At 40.0% G+C, this 27,983-nt stretch overlaps 1 protein-coding gene across 3 annotated transcripts; it reads left to right on the top strand.

Moving 5' to 3' along the window:
- Nucleotides 1-372: 372 nt before the first annotated feature.
- Nucleotides 373-27,270, top strand: LOC306906930 (alpha-2,8-sialyltransferase 8E-like). Of its 3 annotated transcripts, none has more exons than XM_079478685.1 (7): nt 373-518; nt 16,561-16,632; nt 19,897-19,980; nt 22,518-22,662; nt 23,386-23,498; nt 23,845-23,925; nt 24,953-27,270. In XM_079478685.1, exons 1-7 carry the CDS (start codon nt 385-387, stop codon nt 25,413-25,415), a joined length of 1,092 nt encoding a protein of 363 aa, XP_079334811.1. In that variant the 5' UTR covers nt 373-384; the 3' UTR covers nt 25,416-27,270. The 3 variants fall into 3 exon arrangements, with proteins under 3 accessions (XP_079334811.1, XP_079334810.1, XP_079334812.1); XM_079478684.1 differs by having other exon boundaries at nt 19,894-19,980; XM_079478686.1 differs by having other exon boundaries at nt 406-518; nt 15,717-16,632; nt 19,894-19,980.
- Nucleotides 27,271-27,983: the final 713 nt, after the last annotated feature.

The following is a 27,983-nucleotide window of genomic DNA, read 5'->3' as shown; positions in this document are numbered from 1 at the left end:
CTTACCTCGCGTCTTTGAGCAACACACACATAAAAGCATCACTTCTCACCGGAAAACCACAAGCAACTAAAAACTTAAATTTGTCTTTTCGGGCTCCTACCTTAATCTCTAATATATGCGCGCACGAAAGACCAACGTTAGGGCTGGCCGGCCGGCGTGACAGTCTTTTTCAAAGTGATCAGTTGTGGATTATAATCCATGCAAATATCTGGAAATGGTTCTATCACCCGTGTCAATCCCATACGAACAAGCGCAAACAGTACTGCACATTTAGCACATGTAACACGGTCAAATCTGTTGAATCGCTCCGCCTATCTTCTGTTGGTTGCTCTGGTGATGTTATCTTTTTCACATTGCCTTCAAACTGTCACTCTGCTATGCTGTATGAGTATCCACCCATTCTTCACTGCAAAGTTTCAGATGGACAGATTGTTTCTTCAACGGACCTTCGCACTGCTGACGCTTTGCATAACCTTTGCAAGTCTATTTTTCATCTTCGAAATAAACAGGACAAGCAGGTAAGAGATAAATGTATCATGTATGTCTTATTTATTAGTTCAATATTTGGGAAATGTGCTTGACTTAGCCTGGTTCTCACACAAATTTAGCACAAAAATGACAGCATATGAAATTCTAGGGTCATGTTCAAATTCATGTTTCTTTAATATTATAATGTATTGATGTATAAATATAATATGTAATATTAAAAAGAACACGCTATTTTTACAATTGCGTTCAAGTTCGGCACCATATCATGCTACACTAAATGCTCTCAAACCGCCATGAATCTCGTTTGGTTTGAATATATTTTCCGTTCTACACTACTTTCTTTATATTTATTTTCAGAAGTTCAGTCTCGCTATAGAGTAACATTTTAATATGTTCCATTGGAGATCACCAAGTAAAATGATAAATGAGTGCATTACTAACGCTCTTGAAAATAAAGGTTATTTAATTTAAAGAACCATCTCTTTCTTGACATTTTATATCTAAAGAACCTTTTTTATCACAACCTTTTTTTAAACAGAAAGGTTCTTTAGATGTTAGGGTACTTTGTGGAACCATTTAGACAAAAAGGTTCTTCTTTTGCATCGAATAACCGTTTGAAGCACCTTTATTTTTAAGAGTGTAGTGTGTAGTCATGCAAAAAAAAGACAACCCATGTCAGGTATTTTGCAAAGGAACTTGTTTGTTGGCATGGAGGAAGACTGAGAACTAAAACCGTAAAACCAACTTCCCGTAATTAAGTTACTTCTGCTTTTAAAAGACATTATTTAATAACGCTCTTTATGTTGCCTAAAACAGAATATTTTACGTCACGAATAAAACTCTTTATTGATGTGCAGTTTGGTCTCCTATGATCCTGTGTTTGCCAAAAGTTTGATTTCAATCATTCATTTCACCATGATTTCACATTTGACACGGCCCTGCTGGTTCTCAGTCATATCAGAACGCATGGCAGGGAAACATCAGTTGACTTTGACATTTATTATATGGACTTGTGGCTGTTGTTGTCACTTTGTTTTAATTGAAAGATTAATGTAATATACATTTTAACAACAATAACTTGTCTTTATTCTGCATATTCTTTCTTATTTATTTATTTTAGAAATAATTACAATAGAGAGTGGATATATATTGGAGATTGAGCCCCCGTAATATTGAAAACAGCTGAACTTCGCGAACATGGTGGTGTTCTCTCTCTCTCCCACGCACAAGTGAAAGAGACCTTTGCGCATGCTCCTTCTCCCGGGTTGATGCGCGGGCGTGCTGCGTGCTTTTGCGGGAGAATTGTCCAACAAGCAGACTTAACTAGAAAAAAACCTAACTGGTAAAACGAGCCACCAATCACAGTACATCACGCGCTTAGTTTTGAACTTGTTATGCCCCTGTTGTCGCCTTGGTAACATTATCTTTTTAGCGCAAACATACGATTCAACATCATCAGATTCAGTGCAACTGTCTGCAACAGCATCACATTTTGACTGCCAATGTCTTTATAAGTTCAATCATGGAAGAAACTACCGAGTCTAACTTGCCACAACACCCATTTTTTTATTGTTGAAAAGAAGAACTAGTCTTTCATTTATAAGTCTGAGTGAAAAGAATGAGAGAGGAGGAATACACCTGTCTCATTTATCAGGAATGAAGATGAGCTAGATACTTACATAACCAACAGTCTGCTTTCAAGAATTAAAGTTGGAGAAATGTCTAATGACTTAGCGAGAACGTACTGTAATATGGTTAAGTGAATCCACTTAGATTAGTACATATGTGTTTTTATGATCCTTTTGTTCCATTGCAAGTTTAAGTTGAAATAAAAACTTGGATTAGTGTTACAAATAAATGTTTAACCGAAACTGCTCTCAAGTCCTGTTATTTCATTTTGTTCTAAAGGAAATTGTTTGGCTTCAAGGTTTTGGCCTTATGCAAATTTAAATAGACATCAGTGTCTGTCTGACTAATGAATGTAATTTTATTAATAGATTGGTGTGCCAAGAGTGACATTAGAGTCTTCACATAGACTGGGTTAGGCAAGAGTCTTGTGACAAAAATGATAATAGGAAATTATAGCCAAAAAAAACATTGTACTTGGATACTTGAGTACATTTGAAGGCAAATACTTTTGTACTCTTACTCAAGTGAAGGTTTAAAGGCAGCACTTGTACTTTTACTTGGGTAATATTTTACCTTGGTTTGTGTAGCCTCCTTCATCCACCACTGCCAACAAGGGACTAGAAACATGATTTTTCAAGTTAAAAAAAAACTTTCCAAAACCTGTACGAGCTCTGGGTGAGTGTATCAAGCACAGCAATACAACACGTTTAACAAAGAAGTCAGAATGCATGACACACTGTTGCGAAACACCTTTAAAATTGAGCTGCGTGAGCTGTTATATTAATATAATTATGTTATAATATAAATAAAACGTATTGAATGTGCATGTGCAGGGCTCAACGCTAAGAATTTTTTCTACTGGACCTGTCGGGCAAGTGATTCAAATTTTTACTGGCCCAACCACAAAAAAGTATAAAATAATGTCTAGTTATAATTGTTTTACCTATGTAATCTTAATAAATATGGGTGTAATACCATAAAAACTTTAAGCCTACAACCTTTATTTAGATTAGATAAGAATCACTTCATGACCATTGACCCAAATTAAGACCAAGTTAAATCTGTACCTTTTTTGATATGTGGCCAGAATTGTTTTTTAAAACTAACAGAACATACCTGTTCCTCATTATTTGACTAACTAATAACTGTCGTTGATATCATTGTTTTGAAGATACAATTCAAATTAGTTGTAGCTTCTGAATCATTTGGTCATTTAATACACTCGTAATGAGTTTACAAACTGTATCTTTCTTTTTGATTTCCAAGATGTAGGGTGGGATATGGTCAGACACATCTCATATCCCTGTGTAGAAATTTCATAATTTTGTGTCTGAGTTATTCATAAATATATAGCCAATTTTGAGTGCATGAGTCATGAACTGCTCTGAATGTGAGATCCAAATGCAGCTTTAATTGTGGGCAATCCAAAGGCTTAATCAAAAGCAAGGATTCTGAGCAGAACCAGAAAATATGATCATATCACACCAGTCCACAGGTCTTTACACTGGCTACCAGTTACATATAGGATAGATTTTAAAGTTTTATTACTGGTATATAAATCGTTCAATGGCCTAGGACCTCAATACATTGCAGATATGCTCATTGAATACAGACCCAAAAGAACACTCAGGTCATTAGGATCGCATCAGCTAGAAATACCAAGGGTTCTCTCCAAGCAAGGAGAGTCTGCATTTAGCTATTATGCGAGCCGCTGCTGGAACCAGCTTCCAGAAGAGATCAGATGTGCTCCCACAGTAGCCACATTCAAATCCAGACTCAAAAGACATCTGTTCTTTGCATTTGATTAATGTGCCACTGTGCCTCTGACCGTCCGACTGTTTGTGCTGTACTTTATCTTATTTATTTTCTATTCTAAACTATATTTTATTTTATTTTTATTCTTAACTGGTTAATTTTTATTTTTCTTATTTCTTCTAAACTATGTTATTTTATGAATGTACTTTTATTTGTCTTATTACTTAACTGTTTTATCAAATTTATATTTTTAATTTCTTCTATGTAAAGCACTTTGAATTGCCATTGTGTATGAAATTTGCTATACAAAATTAACTTGCCTTGCCTTGCCTTGCCTTGCCTAATCCAAAGAACAGGCATGGCTCGTACACAGACAGGCAGTCCAAACAAAGAAACAAACCAACAAAGAAACAAAGAAAACAGGCAGGGACCTGAGGCAAAAGGGCAAGGTAACAAGGCAAGAAATCCAAAAACTTTAAGGCAAGAAATCCATAAACCAAAAGACACAAGACCAGGGAGCTCAGAGATGCAGTGTGACACTAAACAAAACTTCGCAGTGTGTGAATAAGTGAGCATGGCATAAATAGACTGAGACTAACAGGGTGATGAGACACATGAATGCAATCAGTGATAATGAGCCCGGGCAGTGAGTTAGAGGTCTTCACGGGTCCACTTAGATCCGAAAACCCGAGGTCCGGCCCGAGACCCGAGCGGGTTCGGGTCTAAAAGATTCATAGGAGCTTCGGACACGGGTCGGGTATATTATTAGTGTCTTCGGGTCTCGGGTAATATAAAGTAAAACATTGTTTTGCTTAATTGACCCGAGGAAGACCCGAACTATCCTGTACAATAACAGCGTGTCGCTTGTGTGTGTGCGTGTAGTTACCAACTCTCCTCCAACCCTCAGCCGATCGGTTGAAAGCCACGCAAATCTTCCGAAAATCGCGGTGATCTGAAATCACCTTAGAATTGAAATCCCGAAGTTTCCAACGCTGCAGGGGTTTGCACTCGATGTAGATACCATCGTATTCAGGAAAAACATACTTCCACCAGGCGGCCAGAAGTAGATATTAAAAGACTCGCACATTTCAGTACTACGCAGTTTGGGACACATTGTTGAGACAGAATGTTCGCGCGAGTGGTTGCCATGTCGTCATACCTACTTATTTAGATTTGATTCAGCTAAAACTGGCACAACCCATTTAGCCTCCGTTCGCGCAATTTGCCAGAGCAAAATAAGAGTATCAACGTGTTCATTGCCATATCAATTTCATTAATACACGTCGGTTTACATTCAGGTCTAGTCGGGTTTAAAAAATATATACGATGGGTCGGACACGGGTCTAACGTTATCGGGTCTGTCTCGGGTCGGGGCTTTAAAATAAAAACGTTATCGGGTCTGTCTCGGGTTCGGGTAAAAAAGTGATTAGGGTAATTTCAGGTCGGGTAAAGATCTTTGGACCCGAGAAGACCTCTACAGTGAGTTATGGGAAATGTGGTTTGTGAGTGATGTGGAGTGCCCTCTGATGGTTCTCAAGGGCACTCCAATTGGTGACCGTTACAGCATGCGTGGGAGGCTGAATAAAAAGTAAATAGCTGGTGGCAGTGTTTCCCACAAAAGTTTGTTAAATTTGTGAGACTATGGGGGCTAAACTTATTTTCCTCTACGGGGTCAGGGACATTCTCCCCCGTAATATGTATTTAGCATATTTTAAAGTTAAATGATACAATCTGGTGCATTTTAATAGCAAAATTAAGTGACTAAATCTATAAGAATACAATAGCTATAGTAGTAATATAATAATTGGCTCCATAGATACAAATGTGGATAATAGGGCACAACACATGGAAAAATGGGAGTTCACAAACAGTCCAAACATGTAGAGCATGAGCTATCAAAAAATTAATTAAAAAATTAAAACAAAGTTGAAGTTTATTTATTACCACACTGTAAAAAATTCACTTAGTCAAGTCATCTTGTTGTTGCATTTAGCAAACATTAGGTTTTAAGTTGACTCAACTTATATGTAGTTGTCGAAATAACATGCAGTAAATTGCGTCAATGTACTGTATCAATTAATGAGCATTTAGAATTTTAAGTTAAGTCAACTTAAAATCAGAAATAAATTTTTCATGTTCTCACAATTGACGTGAAATTTTTATTTTTCTTCAACACCATAACTTTACTATTTGAGTTTACTGGACTTAAATTGTTTTGACAGGAAGTTCTACCTGGAACCAGATTACTAAATTGAAACTCTCAGCATTTATTTTAAAAACAGATATATTACATCCAAAAACAGATACAATACAAAGAAAAATACATTGCAAATATCCATCCAGTAGGCATCCGTAACAGATGCCCAAGCCACGTCAGCTGACCCCTCTCGATGTGGAGGAGCAGCGGCTCTACTCCGAGCTCCTCCCGGGTGACCGAGCTTCTCACCCTATCTCTAAGGGATCGCCTAGCCACCCTGCGGAGGAAGCTCATTTCAGCCGCCTGTATCCGGGATCTTGTCCTTTCGGTCATGACCCAAAGCTCATGACCATAGGTGAGAGTAGGAACGTAGATTGACCGGTAAATTGAGAGCTTCGCCTTGCGGCTCAGCTCTTTCTTCACCACGACGGACCGGTACATCGACCGCATTACTGCAGAAGCTGCACCGATCCGTCTGTCAATCTCCCGTTCCATCCTTCCCTCACTCGTGAACAAGACCCCGAGATACTTAAACTCCTCCACTTGAGGAAGGAACTCTCCACCAACCTGAAGTGGGCAAGCCACCCTTTTCCGACTGAGGACCATGGCCTCGGATTTGGAGGTACTGATTTTCATTCCAGCCGCTTCACACTCTGCTGTAAACCGTCCCAGTGCATGCTGAAGGTCCTGGTTTGAAGGGGCCAACACGACAACATCATCCTCAAATAGCAGAGACGAGATCGTGTGGTCCCCAAACCTGACACCCTCCGGCCCCTGGCTGCGCCTAGAAATTCTGTCCATAAAAATTACGAACAGAACCGGTGACAAAGGGCAGCCCTGCCGGAGTCCGACATGCACTGGGAACAAGTCCGACTTACTGCCGGCAATGCGAACCAAGCTCCTGCTTCGGCCGTACAGGGACCTGACTGCCCTTAGTAAAGGACCACAGACCCCATACTCCCGAAGCACCCTCCACAGGATGCCACGAGGGACACAGTCGAATGCCTTCTCCAAATCCACAAAACACATGTGGATTAGTTGAGTAAACTCCCATGAACCCTCCAGCACCCTGTAGAGGGTGTAGAGCTGGTCCAGCGTTCCACGGCCTGGACGAAAACCACACTGTTCCTCCTGAATCCAAGGTTCTACTATCTATTCTACTATGCCGTATTCTCCTCTCCAGTACCCTGGCATAGACTTTCCCAGGAAGACTGAGAAGTGTGATCCCCCTGTAGTTGGAACACACCCTCCGGTCCCCCTTCTTAAAAAGAGGGACCACCACCCCGGTCTGCCATGCCAAAGGCACTGTCCCCGACCGCCATGCGATGCTGCAGAGGCGTGTCAGCCAAGACAGCCCCACAACATCCAGAGACTTGAGGTACTCAGGGCGAATCTCATCCACCCCCGGTTCCTTGCCACTGAGGAGTTTCTTGACTACCTCAGAGACTTCGGCTTGGGTGATGGACGAGTCCACCTCTGAGCCCTCAGCCTCTGCTTCCTCAATGGAGGACGTGACGGTGGGATTGAGGAGATCCTCGAAGTACTCCTTCCACCGTCCGACGACATCCCCAGTTGAGGTCAACAGCCTCCCACCTCCACTGTAAACAGCGTTGGTAGGGCACTGTTTCCCTCTCCTGAGGCGCCGGACGGTTTGCCAGAATCTCTTCGAGGCCAGTCGATAGTCCTTCTCCATGGCCTCACCAAACTCCTCCCAGGCCCGAGTTTTTGCCTCCACAACCACCCGGGCAGCAGTCCGCTTGGCCTGCCGGTACCTTTCAGCTGCCTCAGGAGTCCCACAAGTCAACCAGGCCCGATAAGACTCCTTCTTAAGCTTGAAGGTTTCCCTTACTTCCGGTGTCCACCACCGGGTTCGGGGATTCCCGCCTCGACAGGCACCGGAGACCTTACGGCCACAGCTCCGAGTGTCCGCTTCGACAATGGAGGCGGAGAACATGGTCCACTCGGACTCAATGTCTCCAGCCTCCCTCGGGATCTGGTTGAAGCTCTGCCTGAGGTGGGAGTTAAAGATCTCTCTGACAGGAGACTCGGCCAGGCGTTCCCAGCAGCTCTTACAGTACGTTTGGGTCTGCCGAGTCTGTCCAGCTTCCTCTCCTGCCATCGGATCCAACTCACCACCGGGTGGTGATCAGTTGACAGCTCCGCCCCTCTCTTAACCCGAGTGTCCAAAACATATGGTCGCAGGTCAGATGAAACGACCACAAAGTCGATCATCGACCTGCGGCCTAGGGTGTCCTGGTGCCACGTGCACTGATGGACACCCTTATGCTTGAACATGGTGTTCGTTATAGACAAACTGTGACTAGCACAGAAGTCCAATAACTGAACTGCAAATATATATATTACAAAAAAAAGATCCATCTTAAAGTCAAAATAGTGCAGATAACTCTTGTCATTAGCAGACAGGTTTTTACACACTGACAATGGTCATAAGTTAAATGCTTCTTCAGATACGGTTTACTCCTAAATGTGCAAACACAATCTCTAAAAATGCATGGGAGTGGACAGTGAGTTGCCTGATGGCAGTGTATCAGCTTTTAGTGTGTGATTAGGGCACGATGGTTGGCCGAGGAAAATCTGTAAATCTTGCAACACCACCTCATTGCATGGAGTTGTGCTTCCAATCTGCTTGCACTGTACAGATCCTGCAAATAAAAAACAAACAAAGTCAAACTCCAGCCAAGTACACATACTCATGGTACATGCAGAAACAATGTTTATACGTAGCAACCACGTATAAATAAAAATACATATTTGCCTTCAGATCCACATAAGTACACAATATAAAGTTAACTTCCGCTACATAAACACTGTTATTTTTACATATATCAACATTTACTTAACGTACAAACTTACAAAGATGACTTTGTTTTCTGCTTATGTCTCGACAGCCGCTCTGTGTTTAGCAAGCAATATTTTAGTGATCCAAAATTTTAGGTGATAATTCACTTTCAGACATTCCTTCCTGTCCCTGATACTCAAAATAAACATATAATTAGGAGTATGAATGCAACGCAAGTAACATTAACTTAAAAAGTTCACTAAATTGTGTAACATTGTGTGACATATACTTTGACATACAAATGAAAAAAAAAACCTACACTAACCCTCTTCTCTCAACAGGTAGTGGTCTAGCTTTTGTTGAAACTTTGTATTAGCACACTATTGCTCTTTGTATGACATATCGCTTATTGCTCCACGTCGCTTTGGATAAAAGTGCCTGCTAAATGACTAAATGTAAATGAATTGAGACATGCTGTGTCTGGGCATGAGTGTAAATTACCATTAAAGAGAGCAGAAATACTCATGGTGGTATAGTCAAGTGAAGTGAAGAACTTTATGTATATAGGGCTTTTATATATTTTTTTGTTACAAAGCAGCTGTACATAAAACACATTGACTATAAGCAAAACATTTATAGTGATACAAGTAAAAACAAAAAAGGTAAAAACACAGAAGACAGACACATAAACACCGGCTCAAGCACACCCACATATAAAACTGGACTTACAACTCCACACACACAATATACACACATACAAACACACACACAGACACACACGTGGACGCGCACGCACACACAGGCACGCACACACATGCACAGTGGTTATCACAGAGAAAAACACATTTAAGATAAAGGAGAGAGAAAAACAGGTAAAATATTAAACAGACCATAAATTCAAATCATATTTATTATCAAATAAAATATACGTTACTCATTTAGTTATTTGCAGTCCACAAAGTCCATCTTTAATAACATTTCAAACGCGGGCTCTTCATCTTCTTTCAGGATTAGAATGTAGAGTATGGGCCACGTGCGCATTGCACAGAAAATGTATAGAACCTATGTTTTGTTGTTTTTTGAACACGTAATTTTAAGTTTTCCATTTCAAGTTGACAAGTTGAGGTTGTTATAACTCATCAGATTGTGTAGTGACACACTGCAATTTGAGAGGAGATGATTTTACTTGTCCACCTGACTAAAACTCAGAATCATTTTTTAAGGCCTTAATATGAAAACGCGGCCCGGGCAGGAATTTATCACAGTGCCATTGTCCCACTACCCCGCATGACAGTATCACTTTTAAATCCCGATTAGAGCATGCATACATTATTAAGAATGCGGAAACTGTTTAGAGTTAACGTGTAAGAAAAGAACTCCAGCACAGAAGAGTAATGTTAAGTTTGCCACAAAACCAAAAAAATTTCCTGTGATACAGTTTCTAAGGTATGAGCTTTGTTAATACAAAAATAAATAATAAAGTCATGTAATGCAATGTTTTATGTTTTATTATTTTAAGACTTTATTTTTACCTGACAAATATGTTCTATAAATGTTGGTTAAAAATAGAATGCATTTGTTTCCAGTTGAAAAGTGTTTGTATATGCAGACATTTGAAAATAAAGCATTTTAGTTATGTAATTGCAATATTGTGAAACTGTGACAAAGCATTTTAGTTATGTAATTGGAATATCGTGAAACTGTGACACAGTTGCTAAAGGTCATCATACGTATAATATAATACCTAACGGTGACACAGGCAGCATGTATTCATGTTGCGCGCACACTTATATAATTTTTCTTAAGGCGACAACCAAAGTTAAAGGAGGAATTTAAGCAGACTCATGCCCATCATGCATTAAAATCCCCAAAATTCGCGCGGTTGGCAACCAAACTGTGTTCTGTGCCTAAGCAACAAACAAAAATACTAAAATCTTTCTTCTAAACTAGCGTAATGAAACCTAACCTAATAATTTACAATTAAAGACAAAAATAAGCAATTTTTAACATTTTATTTTATTCTAAATTAAAAATGATTTATTCTAAACTATTTTAACAGTTTAAACAATTTCATTCACCTCACTAATTCAAATCTGCGTTCCAGTGGCTGACCCGAGTCCGGGCACACACCGAGCCCGGTGCCCTCTCCCCGGACAAGGGGTAGGCACTCTGAGTTTGGAGGAACCACAGAGCTCTTAACCCTCTCCCTTGGAAAGCACAGCAAATACGCATAATATCGCCCCCCCCCATCTGTAGTTGTTATATGAGAGGCAAACTCTTGAACCATACATTAACATTCTTAACAACAAGAACAAACTTTATAACTAAAAACAACAGACTTCCAAGTCCACGGTTTAACATGCAGCCTTCCATTCGAGAGGAGGTCCTTTAGTCTGTCGAGGTCCTCTCTTCAGTGCAGTAGAAAACACTCTCAGGTGTACAGAGCACTATAATGGTTTCGGAACTGTTCCCATTCAATCGGTTTCAAGATTCAACAAGGTTCAGAAAATAATAATAATCATACATCAATAATCGAGAGAATCTAGATTAAGCAAGCATTGTCCCAAGTAGGGATGTGCAAGTAATCGCAATCGCAAAAAGATTGCGATTTAAGCACATGCGATTTCTAAACCGCACAAAGCTGCGATTTTATTAATAATTTATAACTCAGAATAGCAAAACTGTGTTGTGCGCATGTTTAAGATGTTAACCTATCAGAGCACATTCTGCGAACTGCGCAAAATACGAAAAAAGCAGAGAGGGACAAGAACAGAATAGGCGAATGGGAGGAATCGATAGAAAATATGGATGCAGGTCAGAATAACAATGATTTGCTGTCAAAAAGAAATTCAACATCAGTCGTTTGGGAGTCTTTTGGATTTAGGAGAGAAGATGTGTCAGAGAGCAAGGTAATCTGCAAGATCTGTGAAATGATTATTGCAATGAAATGGGGCAATACAACAAACCTGTTCCAACACTTAAAACAGCGGCATAAAAAATTATATGATCAATTCATGTCAACAAAGTCTGTCGAACCTAACATAAGCACACAAAAAAGCCAGGCATCTAGATCACCTATCACATTTGCAAAAACATGATGCCTGCATACATCGTCAGTAAAGACGGTTTCAAACACTCGACAAAATATACCAGCTGCCCTCGCCGCACTCATTTGAGACGTGTTGTTATTCCCGAAATGTATGTGAACTGCATAGGCAGGCGTTGAATGCGAATTTAAGCAGGTAAATACGCCAAGACCACAGATATGTGGTCCAGCAGAACGATGGAGCCGTATATGGTGCATTATATTAATGACAACTTTGAAATGAAAAGTCGATGCTTGGAAACAGCATACATTCCAGAAGATCACACTTTTTGTGACAAGTTTATTTTAGGAATTTAGGTAAGTTAACCAGAATTTATTTTATGTTGTCTGTATTAAAGACATTTATTTAAAATTGTATTACTGTTAATACTATGTTATTTCATTGTGGAATGTTTTGTTATGCACTTCAGGTACATTTAGAATGGTACATGCTTGAAAAAAGTAAAACAATTACCCAAATCGCAAATAAAATCGCAATTGCAATATTCCTTATAAAAATCGCAATCTGATTATTTTGTCCATATTGCACAGCCCTAGTCCCAAGATAGAGCGTAGACATTCTTACAACGATTAGACACCAAGGGCCCTATTTTCATGATCTAAGTGCATGGTTTAAAGCGCACGGCGCAATTGCACTCAGGACGTGTCCGAATCCACTTTTGCTAGCGGCAGAAAAAGATAGGGAGAGGAAAGATTTTCTAGAAAAGAAACGGTTCTGCTCGTGCGAGAGGTTAAAGCATGCAAGCAGACCTACAGGACAAGCCGGATTTTTATCTGTATGTCAACAATAATAATCTTCTACATTGAATTCATTTTTATAAGTATTTGGCATTATTGTGTGCTTTTGCGCGTCCCTCTGTGTGTTATAAGTAGAATGTACGAGCGCTGTGCACCCGCCTGTAGGCTCACATTCCTAACATGCTCCTGTAATAACAAAAATAATATTGGGGCATTACTTTATGACCAACTTTAGACCAGGTTTAAGTTTGGTCTATGGCGCATTCTTTTTTCAGTTCCTCAAAATAGCAAGGTGCCAACAATGCACCTAAGCACACCTCTTTTTTAGACCAACACGCCCCATGGGCGCAGAAATGAGCAAAAATGCATTTGCTATTTAAACAACACAGCTCAGAATGGGAAAATTAGATCTGTGTCGGGCGGAAACTAGCAAAAACACTTGCGCTGTGCCTTGCGTCGGGTGTAAAATAGGGCACGAAGACATTCCCCCAACCCTGTATCACTCCAAAGCATGTAACAGACACGCTGTTCCACTCGAAATGCGTGTCAATGTCAAGCTTTGCATCCTTTAGGCGTTAATATGTCCAATTTCTCCATTTATAGCAAATCCCAAAGTCTGTCTGGTTATTTATATTATCAGTCATATTTATAGTGTCATTCATCAAGGTTTATATTATAAAGGACTATGTCTTCTATCACTTATCTTGTTAGGTACAAATGCACTCTTATTTCACTCATCAGCACCCAAAGACCCAGTGTTGTGAACGTGGTGGAAGATGGAAGAACTGAAGTGCAAGGCAGCGGGGATGAAGGGGTTAACAAATAGACTTTAATAACAAACAAGAACAAAACAAACACCCACGATGGAGAAAACACTAACTAAACTAAATACAAAAACAATCACTTCACAAAAGGGGGGCAAAAATAACCAAAAACAAAACGCATTAGATAATTTAATATATACATACAGCAGACCGGCACATGCACAAAGGAACTCTAAGTACAGGGCAGGAAACATGTAAAACGAACAAGCACAAGCCAATAGACAAGAGGTCATTAAATAGGGAGACTAACAAAGGAGATAACAATGGGCAGGTGTGGATAATGAGACACAGGAGGAAAGCTATACTAGGAACGAGAGAGGGGGGTGCCAATGACTGGAGAGAACGCATATTATATCATGATTGACAATAATATGTTTCTCTCCACATAAAACACGTGGGGCTGTCATGATTCTGCCACTAGACTAGAAAATGAAGAGGCAGAATCATGACACCCAGGCCTAACCCATTGGGAGCTCTGTCATTTTTCCCTTATCCGATATAGTGTAGTGCAGCGTCGATCTGATCCTACCCGCTTTCATGTTGCTATGTTCTGCTGTTCTCTGTATCAGAAGAGTCCAAGTCTTTAACATTTTTCACCGGAAGTCAGCAGTCAAAGCAGCATATTGACTGATCACTGTAAAATGACTAACAAGGTAATAGACCAGATAAGGGAGATCTTAAATGCAGAGAGATAGCAGAGCTTCATTTGAACATTTACTGCAGATAACTATTTAACAATGTTTATAGCTCTTCGATAGAAACTTTCTAAATCTGCTTCTGTGTGTTTGGCTGATCTGTATCGCCTTCCAGATGGCAACAGTTCAAACAGTCCATGACCAGAGTGGGAGCAGTCTCTGGAGATTCTTGTGATTATGATACCTAACAGTAATCCTTTATTGTACACACTCACTTTGCTTATTTGTACAATCTCTTAGTAGTTTTAACTTTTTATCAAACTCAGCTAGCCTACAATGTAATATGCAATGGTAAGAACAGGTTTTGATTAACTCAGGTACATTTTTCAAACACGGCTATTATGCATGTAGAGTTGTCTTATATGTGTAACGTTTTTATGAACTTTACATTTAACAATTTAACATTTCTAGTGCAAACAAAAGTGCAACATTTTATCAGAAGTGCAAAACAAGCTGCCGTCATGAAGTGAAATGGGGGCTATGGTCAAACCTCTCTTCCTGTCAGCTGCGCACACACACATACGCTTTTTTCATAAAACACTTTTTTTCGTATTGGTTTTGTTGTATATTCTTTTTGATGCATTTTAAGAAATATTGAGGGAAACAAACCAAAAATATGTCTCAGATTAGTTTTTTACGCACGGACCATCTGTCTTCACTGTCGATGTCTTTGTTTTTTTTTCTTTTTCATGTTTCGATACTGTTTTGCTTTTACAGTTTTTGCTTCTCCCCTTCCATGATCACTTTCAATCTAATTGAACTTTCTAAATGTATTTTCCAAAGGGATTTGAGTCAACCGATTCAGAGGGACTCTTTCAAGCAGCTATCTGTATTAGCACCATACCGGAAGTCTGTATGTGCAATAGTTGAACTATTCATGTACTGTGTTTAACCTTTTTGTGTTTTTCTTATTTTCCCCTGTAAAGCTGCTTTGGAACAATGCAAATTGTGAAAACCGCTATATAAATAAAATTGAATTGAATTGATGCATGGGCGTGCTGCTTGCTTTTCCGGGAGAATTGTCAAATAAGGGACTAAGGAAATTTGTTCTGTAATGATTTGTTTTGTTCTAAAAAAACTTTCTGAAACCTGTAGGAGCACTGGGGGAGTGTATCAAGCACAAAAATACTACTTTATACGTCCAACTCGTCTTTTGACAAGTTGACCATGTTAAGCATGAGAAGACAACACGTTTAATATTGCAAAGAAGTCAGAATGCATGAAACACCGTTGCACCACCCCTTTAAAAAGTTTGCTCGCCTGCTGTTAGTGAGCGTGCAGCGTTTCTTTAGCCTGAGTTACTTTCTTTTCTGAACAAGAACATGACAAACATGTTTAAACATGTTAAACATATGAACAGTGGAGTGTTTGTGTGTTTTGTGCATCCGTTAATATGGACAGGCTGCTTAGTAGCTGCATTTTAATTTTCGTTTTTTGTGAGGGGAATAAACTTACATTGCATTATCCTATACATTTTACATAGGTTTCTGCAATCCCCTGGGATCGAACCCACAACCTTGCATTGTTAACGCAATGCTCTTTACCACTGAGCTCAAGGGATGCGAGGCCAGTGCGTGAGTGTTAATGAGTGTCAGCCAGTGTGCGCCTGGGTCGAGGTGGGGTGGTTGCCGTTGGAGCCATCACCGGCCGCCAGGGCACGAAGACCTCGCTGCCATACTTCTGGGCCTAGGTGGGGTGGTGGCCGTAGAAGAGGGAGCGGAGTAGTTTGGGCCGTTTGCCGGAGCCTTCTGCTGTCCACCAAGGAAAGGTGAGGAGCAGGGTACGGAAAAGTTCCTGCAGGCTGCCCTCAGCCAAAGAAGTGGAGGCGGAGGAGTGGGATCTTCCCCCGGCGTCCAGCACCACCGCATAGCACAGTGAAGAAGATCCTCTCGGCTGGGCTGAGGACCGAGCGACAGCGTGTCTGGGAACCGGACCAATTTTCTTTCTTTTCCTCTGTCCCCTCTCTCGTCCCTGTCGCTCCTGGTGCTCCCACTCTGTCCTCCCGTCTCGTCGGTGCATACCCCAGGCACTGCCAAGGCCGAGACTGGCTCCCCGGGGGGAGTAGGTACAGTCTCGGTGGTGCCCCCCGGCCTGAAAGGGTCGATAGGGGTATGTGGTGAGGATTGGAATCCAGGCCTGGATTTTATGTTGTGTTTTATTGTTAGTTTATTTAATTAAAAGTTATTTTATGTTCGCCCGGTTCCCGTCTTCTTCCTTTCCTTTTATGGATCTTGTGTTTAATTGGTATAATGGTCCTTTTCTTTCCTTTACTACTGAGAAATAGATTCTGCTGCTGTGAAATACATAAAACTTTTTTTATTTTACAGAGTGTTATATGGCATCCCATCAGTGCACTGCATGGAGCTCCGTCAGAAGTTTTCAATCATCGCTTCAGATAGGTTTGTGCATTAACACAATAATTCATCAATATGGACAAAAGTTTAACATCAGTTCCCTTTCAGTCGGTCTCTCGACGTTGTTTTGAGAGACTGACTGGGGTTTGATCTTGAGAACCTATCATCTCAGAGAGCAATTTTAAAATGCCAATGGGTCTGGCAAATGGCACACGCACGCCAGTCTTCGCCCCGTACATACGGGTATAAAAGGAAGATGGCGGCGGTCATTCATTCATCAGCAGACTTCCCCTGGTTTCGGCAGCGAGCTGCAGACCAAAATTAGCAAATTTCTCACGGCTGTTTTGGTGGTTTCGTTGATCTGGGTTTCGCGGCAGTAGACTGTCCCATAGCGGGCAGACCTCACAGAGGGATGAGGACAAACTTTTTGTCATTGCATCGGACAGCTAACTTCTGGCATCTCTCTGAGCTCCTACCTCCGGGCGGTCAAACTCAAGATGAGACTGAGATGTCAACCATGCTTGCCCGGGCAGCCACGAGTATTGGGTGGCAGGGCGTTACTCAGGGGATACAGGGGTAATCCCTCTCGGGTTGATGCACATGCGGCCGCTTCAGCAATGGCTTTAGAGTAGGGTTCCCTGGCACCAGCACCAGGCGGATTACGGTAACGCCTCAGTGTCTGCGCACCCTCAGACCCTGGTCAGATCTGACCTTTCTCCGAGCGCGGGGTCTGCTCAGACAGGATTTGAGGTGCGTCTTGGAGACAACGGGCACCTCCCTGAAAGGGCGGGGTGTAGTGTGCAATGGGCATGCGGTGTTTGGTCGGTGGACGAGTCCCCGACCGCAGTTGCACATCAACTGCCTAGAGTTGCTGGCTGTCCTTCTGGCACTGAGGAGGCTCTGGCCCTACCAGACTCGACTCTAAGACCTGATGGGTCTGACGACAGCTCCCCCTGACCAATTCCCCTGACAACCTTCTGTCCCAGGGGAAGGCACGGGTTGGCACCCCAAACCAGGCTTCGGGAATCTCCATGACTGGCCCTGAGGAGACCTTGAGTGGCTTGCCACCAGCGGTCGGAGCCCGTCCTACAGGCTAGAGCCCCGCCCTAGGCATTTTACGCTTATAAATGGCACCTCTTCTCGTCTTGGTGTTCTTCCCAAGGGGGCAACCCACGGAGTTGCATTTAGGTCAGTGTTGACCTTCTTACAGCAGAGGCTAGAGAGTACTTCTCCCCATCTATGATGAGAGTGTATGAAGCCGCTATTGTTAATAACCTCGGCTTGTACCCTCTCTGGACCTTATGTAGTCTTACAGGGCCTACGGGCCCTGTTGAGCCCCTCAGTGTGCCAGTCTTCCTCATCTGAGATGAAGGCCATGCTCTTGATGCCGCTCGTTTCAACAAAGAGGGTGGGGGACCCCCAGACATTGTCCGTGTCCCATGGGTACCTTGAATTCGGGCCTGTTAACTCTCGCGTTATCTTGAGCGGCCCAGCTACATGCCCAGTGGTTCCCACCACTCCCTACCTGTCCAGTTTGCACACTACGCCTCTATTTGACCACACGCAGAGCCTCTCTGGCAGACATTGCAGCGCTGCGGATTGAGCTATGCCCAGTACCTTCGCAATGTTTTACAACCTCCAAGTGGAACCAGTGTCAGCCCATGTCTTAAACGCCACCAGCATATAGGACAGGCGTCTGGCTTGGACATACGTCTGCAAAAGCGCCTTTTCTTTGAAAACGGTCTAGAGCTATATAGCCTCCCTACTTCCCACTTAGGGCGAAGTGCAGGCATCCCATCCATCACTAGCATTGGCATTTTTGGTAAACAGACCGGGCGGAGCAGTCTGTTGAAACCGAGTTCATTATTGGAAGAGTCGCCCCTGCTCAGGTGGACCCCGATACTTGAGCTATTGCCCCATACGTAGTAACGCCCCTGCAGGGTCGTCCCGTATGTTGACCCCGTCACTTTTGAGCCCATTTGCGTTTTTAAATTCCTCTAGGAGGTAATTGTTACGACAAGGACTGGAGTCAGATGCAGGAGTCAAGGGTTTCTTTAATTCCAATTAAATCAGGTGCAATCACAGAACAGTATTCAGACAATGTAGGCAGTCAATGAAATAATATTCAAAAGGGGATCCCCACAGTAAAGATCACAATGACCGAGCGCTCAGTCAAAAAACCTTCCAGTCTGTCAGCAGCACCGGACACACCTGACTCGTAAATAATCCACCATATAAACACACGGGAAAGAGTTCACGCAAAGAGTCAGGGAAATGTAGTCCCCGGAGCAGAGTGATAGTTCAACCTCTCGAATGTGCCTGAGAGGGATAATCCATTGAACGCGAAACGCGAAAATCCGAGGAATGCTCGGGTCTCCTCAGCGCTCAGCAACGCAAGTCCCGTGCAGAGGGGAAGAGAAGTAGTCTCCTCCGTAGAACGGGAGGTGATGATCAGTGACACCCGTCCGAGTGGCGCGGCAGCTGTCGGCAGCGGAGATCCATAGAGAAGATGCGTCTGGGCAACCAGTACACAGGGAGTAATACCAAATACTAGATAGCGATCTAATGGGATGACGGGTCACGAAACATGGTTAGTAAACTTCTAGACAAGAGTGATCCTCAAAACAAGACTGATATCCAAGACTAGACAAGACAAGACTGATATCTTAGACAAGACGAGATTTCCTAGACAAGAGTAATAATTCAAGGAAGGTGACTAACAGCCACGGGTCAATAACGCTAGAAAAACGAACGATCTGACAGTGAGTGCGAATCTTGGCGGGGACTAAATAGTAGGTGAGTTAATTCGTAGAGTGGAAGCAGGTGTGCGAGATGAGTGGAAAAGAGTACCAGGTGTGTAGGGAGACAGAGGAAAACACTGGGGCGGGGCAGTCACGGACTCCAAACATATGGTGAGCTGACAGCTCTCCCATGCGATCGACAAAAACAAAGACAAACGAACGCCACCAGTGCAGATCAGACCCGAGTCCTGACAGGTAATAGGTTATCAAGAGCAAACTCAAGTCAGTCTCTCAACACAATGTCTCGTTCCCTTCATTAGGGTTTGCAGTCGTAACCGAGACGTTTGTGCAGGGCCCTTTTCTATTCCAACATGACAATGCCCTTGTGCGCAAAGCAAGATTCAAAGAGAAATGCTTCATTCAGTCTACTTGCGTTGAAAAACATGTTCTGCATAAAGCCAAGAGCTACACCCATCTGAAATTCTTTGTCCCAGACATTCTTAAGAGGGAATTATTAAAAAGAAATATGTATATATAAAAAATATGTATGTCTTTACTGGCTCAGCAGTGATATCATGAACTTCACTGAGGATCTTTCAGCATTGATGAACTGTCCACCTCTGCCCAACATCACCGCTAAAGAGTTACACAGGTTTGTTTCACACCTTACACCTTCTCCCACAGCATAAAACTGATGTACATTTATAGAAAAAATATGAACAATTACTTTCCTTGTATTTAATAAGCTATATTACACACAATTGGTAATATGTTCCCAGTGTGAACCACAACATCATAATTTGCCATTTAATATATATCGTACACAAATTACAAGTATTTTGGCAGTCAGCCTGCATTTAAAGCTTTAATCTGTTTTATTAATTTTTCACCAAAAAGTAACAGATTAAGGCTTTAGGCTCCTGCGAGGCTGATCAGCATTACAGGCTCAGTGTGTTAAAAGGATCCTTGGGTATATACATTATGTATGGCTTAATATATAAACAATGGTATTGACTTTATAATTGTGAAATCAAAAAACAGTGTAACTGTCACAGTATTCATAAACTTTGAAAACTGATTTTTACTTGTAGGCCGCCATTGTTTTGAGTCATAATCCGTGATGTCAAATGGTTGCAACCTAAACCTGTTCCCTTTCGCAACAGTGAAGCACACACGTTTTCCATATTGAACAGTAAAATATGAGAAGTAAAACATACGATCAGATCTATAAATATATATTTTGTATATTACTGAGGTTTGCATGCACAAATTTTCACATTCAAAACATCATCATTATGACAATAAACTGTTTCCAACACATTAAAGGTAAACTGAAGACAAAATCCCGTAAAATGTCTTTGATAATTCTGAGATTATCTTTGAATGTCCATTTCCATTTGGGCTTTTCTATGCGCATTTTCAATAAATCTAAATAGTTACATATAAAAACCCTCAGAGATTGCACATTCCTTTACTTCTCCCCACCCCACAAATTTGCCGGATCTGCCACGCCCACTTATTCTGGCACCTCAGAATTTACAAATTAAGCACTTGAATGTAAAACAAGATGTTATTGGGTCATATTTAGTCACTATTTTATACTCGTTTTATGTCTGACAACAGAACAGATAACATGTGAACATAGCATTCTGTTGTGTTAAAATAGCCTACAATATAATGTGATCATAGAGTAGAAGCGAAACAGATTTCACTTTCCAAAACTAAACCAAACACGATGTGATGACATCACAAATATGCGAATTAGTTTGTTAAGCCATCGGCGCCACAGTCTCTCAAAATTATGTGGGAAACACTGGAGTTATTGGAACAAAATATTTCTGGCAGAATGTGACACCCAACAGCCGCATAATGACAAACCGATCGAATTCTTTATCAGTAAAAGTAACAATAGTCTTTCATTCAACTTAACAAAAAATGCTAAAAAAAATTGGCTCAACTTGGACTTCATGAGACGCATTTAACCTTTATTTTAATGAATTATTTTATGCAACAATAAACAATATGTAAATGAATGTCTATGTAGATCACAGCATGCAAATATTTGTCCAGTACATCCTCTTTCCATTTTATTATGTGCATTTTAGTGCCAATATCAAGAAATGAGTTAAAACAGATTAATTGATTAATTCCATGATAGACAGATGCCTTCTGAAATACATAAAATATATTTGCAAGTTGTGTCGTGTGGGAAATATTTATTTGATTATTTTGCACCCTCAATAATAGTGAGATTTTATAAAAAGATTATATATATATTAGTGCTGTCAATCGATGACAAATTTATATGATTAATCACACAGTTGTTTTCTGTTATTTATCACGATTAACCCCACATAACATTGATGTTTTAATGTTCGGCATAGGGCACTAACAAACTTCATATAATTGAAGGAAGGATGAATGGACAAATGTACAGAGACATTCTTTATAAAAATCTGCTGCAATCTACCAGAATGCTGAAGATGAAACTAGGGTGGACATTTCGGCAAGACAAGGATCCCAAACACACAGCCAAGGAAACTCTCAATTGGTTTCAGAGAAAGGGAATAAAGCTGCTAGAATGGCCCAGCCAATCAAACTAATATTCATGTTTTTAATGTTCATCAAAAAACAAATGACGAAGACAAAAACAAAAAACACACAAGACTGAGTGTATTGATTGAGTCAGAACAGCTCCTGACTGATTAAATTATATCTTACAGTAAGATTGTATCTATATTTCATTCGAAACACTGATTATTTGTAATTGTATATTTACTACAAAATACTTTGATTACTTGTTCTTATTTTATCCCTTACTGGTTAGTTGTCTTCAACAATATTTAACATTTATGTGAAACCTACTTGTTATGTTATAATTACCGTATTTATTAAGATTACATAGGTAAAACAACAAACAAACAAATGACTAGACCATATTATTTATTAAATACTTTTTTGTGGTTGGGCCAGTAAAGATTTTGGCTGGGCCAGTAAAAATCTAATTCACTTGCCCGACAGGGCCAGTAGAAGAAATTTTTAGCATTGATCCCATAATATACTGTATATGAAAAACTAAATCGGTCTGTGCTAAGAACAGAGCACCCAACACTAGTTAGGTAAACAATACAAATACCAGTATTGTGAATATGCTGTACATTTACTCACTCTTTTTTACTGTATTTACAGAGTCAGACTGTTAACCTGTTGTAACGCAACAGGGGTTTTATACTTCACAAAACAGAACTCAGCTGTCAATGACAGTATTCCTTATGAGACTAACTCAAAACGGAGCTACAAAATAAACACTGAACTTCACGACTTGCTGCCTGAGGTATGAGGTGTGTGTTTGTGTTCGTGATAACTTTATCTTTTTATAAGGATAAATATTGTTCTTATGTTCTGTTAAATAAAAAAAAGTTTCAGTTTAGATGTTTTAGGAAAACGTACTAAAACTTTATTTACTCAACTTTGATTTCTTAACTTTCTGAATTTAACAATCCTCCCTAGTTAAAAAGGTTCTCCTGTGTCCTGATTTGACCCGGTTATAGATAACATTAAGAGTTAAGACTTAGGACAAGAACACGGTATCCTGGTTTGCATCAACATATGTCATTGAGTCATGATTAGGAGGTGGGGGTATACAAGTACAAAGTGTTCCTGACACCATGACCAAGGAAATAACAATTCTGTACCCGAGATAAGAATGACTAAATATGGTATGTTTGTGACTTTCTGTTAACCAAATATTTTGGATCTGTGCGTATCTGTGCGTACTCTCATTTCCTCATTTAGGTAACAGCATTAAAAGGCTAGCCCCAAAAAATATATATTTTAGTTTGCCATAGCTAAAATTGATTGTATAAAATAACCCCAGGCATGGCTCATATAGATGGTCAGGTGCCTCACCTAAATCCACCTATAATCAGTAGCTGCTAGTGCCAAATATGGCAAAATAAATATTTCAATTTTTTTGTTGTTTTATATGTTCACAAAATAGTTTTGTAAAACTTGTCCAGTTCAGTTCTGAAAGATGAAGATTTGTTTTTCTTTAAAGGAGTTTCCCTGGAGTAAGAAAGCTCTCGGCCGTTGTGCGGTAGTGGGCAGTGGAGGGATTCTGAAGAACAGTAGTTGTGGAAGAGAGATTGACAGTGCAGACTATGTCATCAGGTAAAGATATTTCCCATGATGCCACATTATTGTTTGTGCTGTGCAAAACCTTCCATAGAGCAGATGCTTTGTCCAGTAGAGCAGGAAAAAATATATAGGTAAAACATACTGTACGGTATCTTGTTATCTTAAGATAATGTGACGTTTTGATCTTGAGGAAAGAAGAAAGAAAAACATTATCGTGTGGCATATGAGGGCAAGTGAACAGTCTGTATTTTATATGAGCACAATTTTCTTGGGTGTGCATTGCAAATTGATCCCTCTGCCTATAAAAGTGTATACATTAGCTATGATATATATATATATATACATGTTTTTCCATTTATCTTACTGTTGTTTTCTGCAGGTTTAACATGGCTCCCATTAATAACAGTGATGTTGGGTTAAAGACTGATCTGCTCACCGTTAATCCCAGTCAGCTCACACGGTGAGAATCCTATTGCACTGTTTTTATGGCAATAGTCAACCACTTATCGCGTGATATTTAAACTTCCTAAAATTCATCATAAAACTGTAACATTATCATCTAATCAGTAGCATAAAATATTAATAAAATGGCAATCGACTATCGCAATTATTTCTGATGCAATATACCACGAAACAAACAGTTGCTATCGCGACAGGTAAATGTTATACAATTCATTTAAAATTAGCAAATACTCAAACTCTGTATTAAATATTTTTTATTTTTAAATAAGTTTATACTAAAGCATTTTCGAACAGAGCGGTTCAGTTTGTAAAAGCGCATTCAGAGAGAAGAAGATGAAATGAGTGAGAAGCAGAAGATGCATTCAGAGGCAGCCAGATGATAGTACATTTATGAAGAAAAAACATACTGGATAACTGATAATAACTGATTAGACATTTACATTTAGAGTCAACAATCATTTTGCTCAGTACGTCATCATTCCCGGATATTCTCTATGGTCAACATCCTTGTTCCAGGCAATGATCATATTTTAGAGTTAGGTGTTGTGTGGCTTGTAAATATTTTATATCAACTTCTTGTTTCCCTTTAGTTTAAGAAGTAGGTTATGATTGTGTTTAAGGTTTAACGATAATATATTGATAAACGTATAATACACATTTCTACTACTATCTAGTAATGAAGAAACAAAAATACATTGTATGACTGAATACAGTTTTAGGTTTTTGGTTATAACTTATTTTTAACGTCATAACCTTCTTATTGTTGACCCAGGAACATTTCCTACTGGACTTAGCAAAATCAGAACACTATAGAACACATAGACAAAACAGTCAAAGATATTCATTTGCATGCGTACATATACCAACATATAAAAATGGAAATGCAATGGGAATGCAAGAACGTGCCCTTCGTTTTTACATTTGTGATTAATTTAATAACTGTTAATAACTGTGAACTGTTTGGCATATCATTTCAAAACATTGCTTAAGATAACCAGCTATGTGTCTTATTTGTATCTCTACAGCTACAAAATTATGAAAGTTGGTCCAGATAAATTAGTGCAGCGTGTGAGTGTGTACGGTAACTCATCAATCATCATTCCAGCCTTTTCATATTCATACAACACTCAGCTAGCCATCAACACGCTCAAGGTGCTCCGGCCTATCAGACCTCACCAGCAAGTCGTCTTCTTTTCAGCGAACTACCTTAAGAAATTGGCTGGTTTCTGGAAGGGGCGTGGCTTGAAAGTGATCCGCCTCTCTACAGGTTTTATGTTAATTAATGTGGCACTAGAGCTGTGCGATCACGTGCACGTTTATGGATTTTGGCCATTTGACATCAATTTGCAACAGCAAGAGGTTCCACATCATTATTATGACAATGTTGGACCCAAACGTGGTGTTCACTCCATGCCAAAAGAGTTTCTCAACTTACTGCAGCTCCACAGCCAGGGGGCGCTAACACTGCACATACAGCCCTGCTCATAACTGAATATCTCCTGTGTGTTGCTATCTAAATGTATGTGATGGTTGGGGGATAATGTGAATATTTCTGTTAACTATTGTCTTCATTTGCTTTTTAACAAGTTTTTAAATATTTTCGAATAAGTGTTAACCTATATATTTAACCCCTTAATGGTTAGTCCCCTTTTTTTGGGGTGGGGCTTGAAGGTGATTTCAGCATATACATTAGTGTAACTCTGAAACGCTTTGGGCCTGTTCTTCGTATCTGGCTAACTCAGTTAGCTGGATGTGACTGTTGGCGATTTAGCTTGATCTTGGATTGTTTGGTTCTTCGATGCTCATCCTGGACTTGATGTCTCACCCTACAAGTTAGCTTAAACCTGCTCCAGAGCAGACTTACTTCATGTAAACAGGATTAGATCCTGACCATGATGCAGTCAAGTCGGCTTCATTCATGCGAAAGCAACTTGTTGCACAAGGTGCAGAAAGAGCTTGTCATGATTCTGCTGCATCATGTCATGTTTCTCTTAGTATAGTGGCAGGATCATGACAGAACCTCATGTTTAATGTGGAGAGAGGCAATTATTGTTGTTATTGCCTTCCATACTCTCTCTCCGGTCTCGTCTCTGTTCCCATCCTCTCGTTATTGATTAATGCCCTTCACCTGTTTCCCTTTTGATTTGCTCCCTTATTAAATGCCCTTGTGTCTTCTGTCTTGTGCTGGTTCATTCTGGTTTGTGTGGTGAGTGCCTGTGTTGTGTTAGTTTAGTTATTTGTAGTTTATGTCAAGAGTGTATTCAAGTCTTGTTTATGTGTAGTTAGTTTTAGTCCAGTTCTGTCTTGTCATTATATTCCCATGTTTTGTTTTGTTATGTTACCCCCACTTGGGTCTTTGTTTTATTATTTATTAAATATATGTTAACCCCTCACCCGCTGTCTGCACCTGGGTCCTCTGTCTGTGTCTCACCACCCGAGAATCATGACCGAGCTTTGCCAATTTAACATGTAATAGACGTGATGTTTTGCTTTTAGAACAATATATATTGAAAAAGAAAATTGTTCTAAATATATTATATCCTATCTAAATTTTTATAAACTGTAAAAAATCTGCAAGGAGGACCGTAATGAACAATGAATGAATCAATAAATAAAATATAGTTTTTTTACTTGAGAAGGAGATATTTGCCATACTATTTTGTTGGACATTCATATTAAATGTATCTAAAAGCACAAACCCATATATGATGCAGGTTTTTTAATGCAGTCTGTCCTGCCATAAATTTGTGGTATTTCAGTCTCTTAAGACCCCAGCTTGTTACACTTTTTTTTCTACCAATAAATATTAAAGGGATCTGGTGCATCTATTGCACTGTAACTTCAATAACTGAGTCAATACTTCACTGTAACCTTATTAACTGCATTTACTCATCTTCTGGACTGCAACTTATTAACTGCATTAACTCATATACTGCACCATACCTTTAATAGCTGCATGACTCATCCACTGCACTGTAACTTCAACAACTGCATTAACTCATCTATTGCACTGAAACTTTAATAGCTAATGTCTTTAATTTATGCACACTTAAGTCACTTGCACTATTGTTTAGTCTAAATTATTATCTGTTCATAGCCACCTGTACATTAATGTTCATAGTGTTAATGTTCATAGTATATAGTCATCTGTATATATTGTTCATAAGAAAATACCCACTCTAAAATATTTTTCATAATCCATATAATATTTTCTCAATATTGTATTCTGTATTTATTCTAACTGTATATCCTGTATTTGCTAACTGCACTTCTGGTTAGACCTAAACTACATTTCGTTACACTGTACTTGTCTGTGTAATGACAATAAAGTTGAATCTAATCTAATCTAATGTTACTTTTTATTAGTCCACCTCCCTGGTCACGGACAACTGTAACGTTAAACTCTGGTCCATTTCTCACAAGGATGAGTCGACAAAGTTATATCGAGGCAGATCTTTTAATCTCGTAATGCGAAAGTCCATACCTCACAACAGTCGTTTTATTCCCGGGTGGTTTCACAACTTATTTGGTTTTTAAACAACAGTCTCCACGTTCTCATAGATGCTCGCACGGCATTCTTAACACGTTACTCTCCCGCACAACATTACCCACAAAACCTTTCCATATTTGGACTACGAATCCCACACTCTTAAAGGAGCACTGCCCATATTCCTGCAACACTACCCCCACTCTGGATGGTGATTAAATCTAACACCACTCCAGCACCATTACATAACTGATACACAATTATTAAGATTTCACAGAAATGTTCAGAAACACATTCAAAAATGCAAATAACAGGTAAGAATGCATGCAATACATAATCTTCCCATTTTTTTTTTTCCTTTCAGTCCGAGCACATTTTCCATGACTGAAGTAATAGTCCACAAACTCCACATGAAAATCTGGGTTTATGACTCAACCCAACAGATGGGCAGACAGTCCATGAGGTAGGGGGGGGGTAGCACGTTACCGGGAAAAAAATAAGGCAAAGTGAGATTGCAAATTTCACTTTAACAGTCCACTTTGAATCCAACGTGGCGTAGTGTTTATAGT

Source organism: Barbatula barbatula, assembly GCF_947034865.1.
Source record: "Barbatula barbatula genome assembly, chromosome: 17".
Lineage (NCBI taxonomy): Eukaryota > Metazoa > Chordata > Actinopteri > Cypriniformes > Nemacheilidae > Barbatula > Barbatula barbatula.
This window is presented reverse-complemented; position numbering and strand designations above follow the sequence as displayed.

Coding starts and splice junctions, on each gene's coding strand:
- LOC306906930 (XM_079478684.1), top strand. CDS start 385: ATGAGTATCCACCCATTCTTCACTGCAAAGTTTCAGATGGACAGATTG. Junction 519..16,560: donor GAAATAAACAGGACAAGCAG/GTAAGAGATAAA, acceptor TTTATTTTACAG/AGTGTTATATGGCATCCCAT. Junction 19,981..22,517: donor ACCGCTAAAGAGTTACACAG/GTTTGTTTCACA, acceptor CTGTATTTACAG/AGTCAGACTGTTAACCTGTT.